This window comes from Dendrobates tinctorius, unplaced genomic scaffold, assembly GCF_039654945.1.
Source record: "Dendrobates tinctorius isolate UK_male_01 unplaced genomic scaffold, ASM3965494v1 ptg000032l, whole genome shotgun sequence".
Classification (NCBI taxonomy): Eukaryota; Metazoa; Chordata; class Amphibia; order Anura; family Dendrobatidae; genus Dendrobates; species Dendrobates tinctorius.
The window spans coordinates 6625850-6636626 of NW_027361700.1; the positions used below are offsets into that span (position 1 = coordinate 6625850).

The 10777-nt window shown below is 44.1% G+C and overlaps 1 protein-coding gene across 1 annotated transcript; it reads left to right on the top strand.

Moving 5' to 3' along the window:
• Positions 1-8538: 8538 nt before the first annotated feature.
• Positions 8539-10455, top strand: LOC141086675 (heat shock protein beta-11-like). The gene has a single exon (XM_073572898.1). It carries the CDS (start codon positions 9758-9760, stop codon positions 10382-10384), a length of 627 nt encoding a protein of 208 aa, XP_073428999.1. The 5' UTR covers positions 8539-9757; the 3' UTR covers positions 10385-10455.
• Positions 10456-10777: the final 322 nt, after the last annotated feature.

Here is a 10777-nt window from a genome sequence, read left to right on the forward strand (position 1 = left end):
TTTCTGGCACTTAAGCGGGAGTCACACATAGCAATCTCGCTAGCGAGATCACTGCTGAGTCACAACTTTTGTGACACAACAGCGATCTCACCAGCGAGATCGCTGTGTGTGTCAGCGACCAGCCCCCCTGCCGGTATCGCTGATCGCTGCAAGAAACCTCTGGACATATTTTTCGGCGCTGGTCTCCCGCTGGCCAGCACGCATCGCTGCATGTGACAGGCGGCAGACCAGCGATCAGCTGTAAAAAATAATAAAAAATATTGTTATTCTCACCTTCCGACGTCCCGCACAGCCATCCTGCCTCTCTCCACGCTCCGGTCCCAGTGATCCTTTGCATGAATGACCACGAGACGTCGCGCTGCCGCAAGACAGTGACATTCTCGCTGTCATTCTCGCAAAGGATTACTGGGACCGGAGCGTGGAGAGAGGCAGGATGGCTGCGCGGGATGTCGGAAGGTGAGAATAACAATATTTTTTATTTTAATTCTATTTTTTTACAGGGATATGGCATCAGCGCTAACGAACACAGCGATGCCGGGCGCTCGGCATCGCTGTGCTGATCGCTGGTGAAGCTGTCTGTTTGACAGCTCACCAACGATCACATAGCAACTTACCAGTGATCCTGACACGTTGATATCGTTGTCGGGATCGCTGGTAAGTCGCTATGTGTGACTCCAGCTTTAGCCTCTCTATTCCCATTGCTTTTAGTGGTGGCTCATGGTTTAATAATGGGTTAATGTCACTTTGTTATTGAAAGGTGACATTAAGCTGGGTTAATAATGGAGAGGTGTCAATAAGACACCTATCCATTATAAATCCTATAGTAGTAAAGGGTTAAAAAAGACACATTAATTACAAATTCTTTTAATGAAATAATTACACAAAGTTTTTGACAAAATTTATTATGCTGCTAATTCAAAAGAATCCCTTGTTCTCCTGTAAAAAAAAATAATCAAATAAAAAAACAACAATATCCATACCTCTCCGCTGTTCAGTCAGGTCCCCCTCTGCAATCCATATCAAGGGGTTAACTAGTTAACAACCGGGACCAGTGCTAATGCTACCGGCCTGGCTGTAAACCACTGCAGAATGAATGAAATCATGTCTGCACAGGCGCCCCGGCTGACTGGAGATGAATTGATTAGTGTGGGAAATATTCTGAACTTTTTCCCACGCTGTCAGATCACCGCGGGTCAGGCGAGGAGTCTGCGCAACCTCAGTGACTACCACTGATGTCACTGAGGCTGCGCGGAGTCCCCGGCTGACCTGAGGTGAACTCATGGGCGTGGGATCAAGGGCATTTAACCCCTCTGATGCCGCTGTCAATAGTGACAGAGACATTGAGCAGCATTGCAGAGGGAGTGAGCTCCCTGTCTACTCTTATCGGCATCCCATGGTGAACCCGGGCCACAAGATGGCCGCGGGGTCCTGTGACCTGTGAGCACCTGCTCCCTGCCTGTGAAACACTGTTCTGATTCCTTGCAGTGCAGAAGCTTTGCAGAGTATTAGATGAGCAATTTGTCAGTGGAAAGATGATATCTAGTGATGAACGAGTATACTCGTTGCTCGGGTTTCCCCGAGCATTCTCGGGTGGTCTCCCGAGTATTTGGAGGTGCACGGAGATTTAGTTTCCGTCGCCGCAGCTGCATGATTTGCGGCTACTTGACAGCCTGAATACATGTGGGAATTCCCTACCAAACAGACATTCCTCACATGTATTCAGGCTGTCAAGTAGCCAGAAATCATAGGCAAAAAATATTGCTTTATTATCATACCTCCAAACCAAAAGTGCAATAAAACACAATAAAAAAACAAATGTAAATAAAAATGGTACCACTGAAAGCAGTTTTGAAATCATCTTATCCCACACAACACAAGCTTCCATACTGCTCCATCATTGGAAATATAAAAAAGTTATAGCTCTCAGACTAAAGCAATGCAAAAATTATTATTTTTTCTATAAAATAATTTTTATTGTGTAAAAGCGCCAAAATTAAAAAAAATATATAAATTGGGTATTGCTGTAATCGTACTGACCCGAAGAATTGCCTTATCAATTGGCCACATGAGGTACGGCATACAAAAACAAATAAACAATTCCTGAATTGATGGCCTTTGTTCATTCTGCATCCCAAAAATCGGAACAGAAAGCGATCAAAAAATGTCATATGGCCAAAAATGGTACCAATAAAAACATCAACTCGTTCAGCAAAAAAAAAATAAGCTGTCCCATGACTCTGTCAGCTGAAATATGGAAAAATAATAGTTGTCTAAATATGGGGATGCAAAAACTAGTTTTCCAATAAAAAGTATCTTTTACTGTGTGATAGCTGCCAAACATAAGGAAAACTGTATTAATCTGGTATCGCTGTAATCGCACCGACCCAAAGAATAAAGTCATCTAATCACTTATACCACACGGGGAATGGCATAAAAATAAATAAAAACAATTCTTCACCTTCTGTTAATTTGTTCATTCTGCCTCCCAAAGATCGCAGTAAGACTCGGCACACATTTATCCTGTGCTCTACATTGAGCAATTACACTGGGGTTTCCATGAAAATCTCTGAAATACATGATTCAGATGGAACTCTGGCAGAAGATTCCCTATAATGAGGCAGATGGAGGCACTGTGAACGCCGTAGGACCTGTGATCCAGCGGTGTCTACCTTTTTAGGCGTGCATAAAAGTACGGTCGACCACAATTTTGTGTACTTCTGAAAAGAAGGACACTGCTGAACAGAGGACAGATGGAATTCAGAGTAATTATGCTGCCTCATTATTGTGAATGGATCCATCGGAGGTCTCATCTGAATAATGTCACTCGGAGATATAGATGGAAACTCCAAAATAAGTTCGCAGCATAGAGCACCTGATGTGATCCTAAATTTTATGTAAAATGTTCCCAATAAAAGCTTCAACTAAGTCCACAAAAAAAGCAAGTCCACACTCCAGTCCATCACCTGTCAATTGAAATATCGGAGGCTTCCCCATTACTGGTAGTACAAAAGCTCTGGAAAGTTGAATTGGCTCCTCGGTCCCCAAAAGGAATTCCGCAAATTCTGCGTTTCCAAATCCAAATGCCCCCTCTCCCTTCTGAGCCCCATAGTGTGCCTAAACCACATTTAACGTCCATGTTTGGCATTTCTGTAGCACTGAAGCCCACGTTTACAGGTGCATGTCTCCAGAAGCATGAGCTGATGACGACTAGGCACTACAATGTACTGGGCACTACAGTGTACTTGTTACTACAATAGCAGTTTGCAATTTTCACTCAGCAACATCCACTACTGCTTGTTTCTGGAAAACACCCATGGAGACAAAATTGTCAATACACCTGTAGATAAATTCCCAAAAGGGTATAATTTCCAAAATGGGATCACTTGAGGGAGGATTCTGCTTTTCTAGCACTTAGGGGCTCGCTCTGTATATGGAGTCCATAGGCTATTCTAGGAAAATCTGTGCTCCATGAGGCAAATAGTGCTCCGTCTAAGCAGTTCGGTAAAGCCACATATGGCGTATTTCTACATTCAGCAGAAATTGTGAGACAAATTTTGGTGCCATTTTTACCCATTTCCCAGTATGAAAAATGTAAGATCTGGGGCTAACAAAAAATCTTGGTGGAAAAATGTAATTATTTTTTTCTTCAATACCCAACGGTATAAATTTCTATGACACACCGGTGGTGCTAATATGATCACTGTACTCCTAGATGAATTTATTGAGAGGTGTCACATTGGACAAACCAGTCCAGCTAAATCTGAACTTCAGTATGGTGCCTCTTCCATTTTGAACTTTGCACTGTGCCTCAAAGGTAGTTTTAGTTTACATACAGTATGTAGTATCTGTGTACTCAGCAAAAATTACACAACACATTTTTGAGGTCCATTTTCTCCTGTTACCCTTGTGAAAATGCAAAATCTTGGGCAAAAACAACATTTTTGTTGGAAAAATGTGATTTTTTATTTTCACAGCTCAACTTTATAAACTTCTATGAAGCACCTGGGGGTTCAAGGTGCTCACCACACATTTAGATAAGGTCCCTCAGGGGTCTAGTTTGCAAAATGGTGTCGCTTGTGGGGTGTTTCCACTGTTTAGGCACATCAGGGACTCTCCAAATGCGACATGGCATCAGCTAATTATTCCAGCAAATTTTGCATTCAAAAAGTCAAATGGCTCTCATTCCCTTCTGATCCCTGCCGTGAGCCCAAACAGTAGTTTTCTCCCACATATGGGGTATTGGAGTACTCAGGAGAAACTGCACAACACATTTTGGAGTCCATTTTCTCCTGTTTCCCTTGTGAAAGTAAACAAAATAGGGGCTAAAGGAAAATGTTTGTGAAAATAGTATTCTTCAAAAATTATGTTGATGTAAAGTAGACATGTGGGAAATGTTATTCATTAACTATTTTGTGTGACATGAATCTCTGATTAAAGGCCGGAGTCACACTACCGTAGAATACGTCGGAGTGCTATGCGAGAAAACATTGCATAGCACTCGACACAGTGTTAACTTATGGGGCAGCTCACATCAGTATTTATTTTCTCAGGTGTATTTGACGTGCGTGTAAAATCCCAGCAGAAAGTTCTCCTGCTTGCGGTGCCATCAGACAGGTCCTGGGAGTGCACAGCCAGTGAACTCACTTCACATCTCTGTTGTCAGCGCGGGCGCCGTGGGAAATTTTCCCACGGCACTCGCATTTACGTCAGAAAGGTGAAGTGAGTTAATTGGCTGTAAACTCGCTGGACTTGTCTGAAGGCGCCGCAAGCAGGAGAACTTTCTCAGGCTCGCGGTAGCCTCAGACAGGGAACAGGAGTTTACAGGAAGACACTGGGCAGAAGTAAACACTTGTAATAGATCACTCTGTTTGTAATGACTCTATATGAGTTTCACTTTTTGTATTTAAGAACTGAAATAAATTAACTTTTTGATAATATTCTAATTTTGTGAGAAGCACCTGTATGTGTGTGTCACTGACATCTATATATCTCAGCAGGGGCAGACATACCGCATGTGCAGCCGATGCAGTTGCACAAGGGTCCGGAGGCGGAGAGGGGCCCCCTGCAGGACGGCTAATAATGAGGGCAATCTGGCCTGTTTATCTGGCCCTGAGGCTTCGGGGGGGTCCCTGGCCAGATTGCCCTCATGTGCGGTGGCAGGGAGAGATCCATGCAGCTCCACTGCCTGCAAGAGAAAATGGCAGCGGAGCGGAGCTGCAGCGATCTGTCCTGCTCCTTGCCCGCGCTTCCTGTCTCACACAGTCAGCAGCGCGGCTGGATAACATCATCATTCAGCGTCGAGGCTGTGCCACAGAGAGGAAGTTTCCGGCGACAGTGATGCTGCATGAGAGCATGCGGAGAGGTGAGAGGTGGTGTGTGTGTCGCTGCAGGGGAACGTGCAGAAAGGTGAATGGTGCTGTGTGTGTAGGTGGAGAAGAGGGCAGTGATGGGGAAAAGGCAATGATGGGGGTAGTGGGGGGAGAAAGCAATGATGGTGGCGGTTGAAAGGACAATGATGGGGGTGGTGGGGGAGGAGGTAATGATGGAGGCGGTGGAATGGGCAATGATGGGGTGGTGGGGGAGAAGGCAATGATGTGGAAGTGGAAAGGACCAATGATGGGGTGGTGGGGAAGGAGGCAATGATGGAAGTGATGGGGGAGAAGTCAAAAATGGAGGTGGTGGAAAGGGCAATGATGGGGGTGGTGGGGGAGAAGGTAATGATGGGGGTGATGGAGAAGGCAATGATGAGGGTGGTGGGGAGAAAGCAATGATGGAGATGGTGGAAATGGCAGTGATGGGGTGGTGGGGGAGAAAGCAACTATGAAGGTGGTTGAAAGGATAATGATGGGGGTGGTGGAGGAGAAAGCAATGATGGAGGTGATGGAATGGGTAATGGCGGGGTGGTGGGGAAAAGGCAATGATGGTGGTAGTGGAAAGGACAATGATGGTTGTGGTGGAAAAGGCAATAATGGGGGTGGTGGGGGAGGAGGAAATGAAGGAGGTGGTGGAATGGGCAATGGTGGGTGTGGTGGGGGAGAAAGCAATGACGGAGGTGGTGAAGAGGGCAATGATTGGGGTGAGGGAGAGGACAATAATGAGATACAGGGGGAGGAGGACAATGAGGGGTGTGGGGGATTGGGATGGGAGGAAGGGGGATTTATAAAGGATTTAGGAACAGGGGAGGTGGAGGAAGACGTTATTATTGCTTATTATTTCTAACAGTCCCTTAGTTTATAGTGTACATGCTTATTATGTACAGTATAGCGCCATCCCTGAGTATATAGTGTAGTCACTTTTATGATGCGTCCTTTATTATATGTACAGGGCTGTCTCTTACATAGTGTATTATTGTTATTTTTGTTATTCACAGTGCCCTCTTTTATCACAAAGTCCCCTGTCTTGTTAGATATAAAATGACTGCTGATGGAGGAGACGGTGACTAGACGACCAGTCCATCAGCTCCTCCATTAGAAAAGAAGCTTTCCCATGCTTCATCAGCCATCATTGCATTATACACCTAACAAGACAGGACGTACGTAATAAAAAAACATTCTCAGAATCAGTAGGATCCGTTGAAGTGTTCCAGAGTTATTACCACATAAATTGACAGTGGTCAGAATTGAAAAAATTCACCTGGTCAGGAAAGTGAAAAGTTTTCAGAGTGAAAGGGTTAATTGCTCAGGTGTTTAAAAGACGCCAAGTAATTAACAGAAGTAACATAAACATTATTCAGGTGTTTTCCGCTTACAACACAAAACAATGGGAAGGCTAAATAGATTCCGGGAAGACGCAAAGATGTGCTTTTGCTTGCGTTTCCTTAAATTCTTTATGGAGATTAAAAAACGCTAGATAAAAAATGCTAGCAAAGGATGTTTCATGATTACAAAACTCCAGAGAAAAGAAGAGCTTACCCAAACCTCTTCTGTTACCGTACTTTTAAGCATAGGAAAAATATGCCCTGGGGTGTATTCACATTGAGGTCTTTTTGTTTAGTTTTTTATTGCAGAAACTCTCTACCGATATGTGCACACATTATCTTTTAGAAAGACTCCTGTGTACCCGCTTGTTGTTTTAGGCTACGTGCACACGCTGCGGAATGGGGTGCGGATTTGGCAGCGCTGATTTTGTAAAATCCGCAGGTAAATCTGCAGGTCAAAAGACCTGCGGTTTTACCTGCGGATTGCTCTGCGGTTTTGCCCTGCGGTTTTTCATCTCCACAATGGAGGAGATGGCAAACGGCAGCGGAATCCGCAGAAAGAATTGACATGTCAATTCTTTCTGCGGTTTCAAAACCGCAGGAAAACCGAGCGAAAAAATCCACACTGTCTGCACTGCGGTTTTTTATTCCCATAGGGAATAATGGTACTGTACACCGCAGCAAAAACTGCTGCGGACCCGCAGCGGCCAAATCCGCTGCGGAACCGCAGCAGAATCCGCAGCGTGTGCACACACCCTTAAGGCAAATTCACTTCAGGAAAATGCCAGCACTTTTTTATTGAGCGGCTTTGCTTTTCTTTTCTTTTTTTCTTCTTTTCTGTTTTTTCTTCCTCTGCTCCCCCTGCCGGCGTCTTTTACCCTATACTTAGGGTAGTATAGTATAGAGAGTGGCTGAATTCTTAGCAGAAGCCGCCCGAAAAAAGAACATGTTACTTCTTTTAACTGCTTCCTAATTTTTGAACCATGAAGTTGTTGAAAGACATGACTAGTGATGAGCGAGTATACTCGTTGCTCGGGAGTATACTCGTCCATCACTAGACATGACATATGCCGAAACGTGCACAGCAACACTGTTTTGGCTTTGCTGTGTATTGTTTATTTTATGGGACCCATTTGTGCTGCTTTCATGCTGAATCCACCTGAAAAAGAAGCCATGTACACATACTCCACCTCTCCAAAAAAAAAACTCGTACTTTTTGAACTTTTGGAGTGTTTTCTACTCCAAAAACTTAGCAAAAAATCAGCATGAATGCACTTTAAGAAATAATATGGATTTTCCTGTTGAAAGCAGTAAGAACCTTACTCCAAAAGCTGTTATAGTGTTTTCGATGTGGATTTTGAAGCAGAAATCATTCCAAAATCCATGTAAAATAAAACCTTATTTGTGAAAATACACACAAAGTATGTTTTTGGAGTACAAACTCCAAGAAATGCTCTTACTTTAAAATTATATCTACTTAAAGAGTTCTGGTTTCTGGTCCCTGGATTTCTTCCATTTGCTATGCTTATAGGTTGAAAATGCAATGCATTAACAACCAGGATAATTCACTTTCAAAGACTGATCTGGACTTATGTTGAAGAAGTAAAAAAGGGGGCGTTAATCACCCCCCTCTGTAATTTGCACCTCACCAAGTTGTGACAGATTGCTCAGAACCAGTGGAGATGAAAGAGCGATGTGTCACTCATTAGAGTGTGTAAAGCCTATGTTTAACTGCAGTGACTAATGTAGAAGCAGATCGCACAGGCTGATTATAGCTCTGATTAGTGAGCAGGAGGGTAATCGTAACCTTTCCAGTGAGCACCCCCAGCTTTTAACCCAATTACTGAACTTTCTGGAAAAAATAAAACATAGATCATAAAATTTGCTCTCCGATGGGTACTATAGAACCTTAAAGGGGTTGTCCGGTTCAAATCAATATGTCTGCAGCTACTCTGTGTGACTGCAGACTTATGAATCCCCCCAGCACACGCGCTGTGGGGATGCACCGGTCTCCAATACAGGATCGGGAGGGTACGTATGAGTAAGGCCGGGATCACACATGCGAGAAACACACACGTTATTACGCGGCACTGCCGCCGGCACTCGGATTGGAGTGTGCGGCCGCACAGCAATACATGGAGCACAGGCTTCGTTCCCGAGTGCCGGCGACAGTACCTGTTATTAACATGCGAGACTCGGCCGTGTTTCTTGCATGTTATCCCGGCCTTATACATACTCCCGGCCAGTGGGATTTCGACCGGACAACACCTTTAATTTTTCTGCACTGATTTATCGAGAACCTGTCATCAGGATTTACACCTAGAAGGCATGAAGAGTACTGTATCAGCCTCTTTAATAATGGTTTTTATTAGCCCTAAAACACTGTTTAAAAAACAAAGTTTCATTATCACTGACTGCAATCACTGGACTAGTCCGGGACCACTGTGACTAAATGCCACTTTTTCGGTGGGAGCACGCCCATAGCAGCGTACTTGAGATCTCGGCATGTGCAAAGAGAAGAGGAAAGGCCTTTTCTCTGCTTCCCTGCTTTCTGGCTATGTTCCACAACCATATCTTCTCAAAGTATGAAGCTGAAATAATATTCTTGGCTGCAATTATCCAGCCAGTCTGCGAGTAATGCTGTCCGTGGGTTGGTGACCTGACAAGTTCCCTTTAACAACCCCAACACAAAAGAAAAGCCATACATAATGACATATTTGCTCTTTTACTGTAAAACCTGTTTGACTTTGGTGTCATAGAAGCTTCATGTTGACAATGAATGTGGTTGCTGTGTGAAGTCGCTGTGATATTTTGAGCTCAGAAGCTGGCAGCCAGCTATGTTTAGTGCGACTGGTGACTGGAAACTTCACGTCTGAGTGAGTCATCATTGAGCTGAGTAAAGTCCCATTTACTAATATTGGGATATGAAGACCAGATCCTAGGAATGTAAGAATAAGCTAGAAGTAATGGAGTCAAGTATAAAACCAGTCCCATGTACAACCATTCCAGAACAGACAATAGGACTAGAATCTCTTCTGCTAAGACGAACCAAGGAGCATTATGTTGAGCCATCAGCTAGCTAAGAAGTCCACCCCAAGCCCTTTCAGGCCTTTCCTTCGACCTCTCTGGCCATTATCCATGGACATCTTCTCTAGCCTTGAGCAAAACATAATACACACTCTTGGAGAAATTAAAGCCAGCATTAATCTCATGGACCAGTTTCACCAGCCGCTGCTTCAAGAAACTGCTGAGAACAAGAATCTCACTGTGATGACCTCCAGTGATGCAAAGTCCATCAAACACAAGGCTGAGACTCCACTGACCACCCTCAATGCACAGTCTATGGAGAACAAGGCTGAGTCAGCTCTAACCATCAACAATAAGAAGTCAGCTGAGGCTGGTTTTGTGGTTTCCCTGGGAATTCAAGATTTTTCTCCCCAAGAGCTGACAGTCAAACTAGTAGGCAAGAAACTACTGATTAGTGGAGCCAAGGAATGTAAGAGTGAAGACGAGACAGGTTCCTTTTCCTACAAATGTCAGATCTTCAGAAAGGAGGTGGATCTTCCCCAGGATGTACGAGCAGAAAACCTGAGCTGTACAGTGACCAATGGCGGCCAACTGCAGAAAGAAGTTTCCCAGACCCCTTCTCAGGAGAGGACTGTGGCAATACAGCATTCAGCACTGTAGGCCAAGCCTCGGGTCTCCAGCAGTACGAAAGACTCTAGAGCCTAACTGCAACTTGTATACTTGCGTCTGTATTGCTGATACATTACATTGTCATAAAATTGAAATAAATGTGTATGTATCTTACACAATAAAAATGCTTGTTTTTAAAAACGGCTTTGTTGTGATCGTAGAAAAAGATATCGTTTGGAGGACAATGCACAAAATACCCTGTCCATGAAATATGATGACCATTAATTCAACTGCTGTCTCTTAATCATACTGTATATGCCTCCGCTCAGTGAGTGGGATGGACGTGTTCTCTCAGGGGCATATGGAAGGGTGAGTTGAGGTTCTGTTCACGTCCATTGGGACACTCCCGCTGTCTGTTCTTATATGAACAAACGGAAAAAGTGA

Coding starts and splice junctions, on each gene's coding strand:
- LOC141086675 (XM_073572898.1), top strand. CDS start 9,758: ATGTTGAGCCATCAGCTAGCTAAGAAGTCCACCCCAAGCCCTTTCAGG.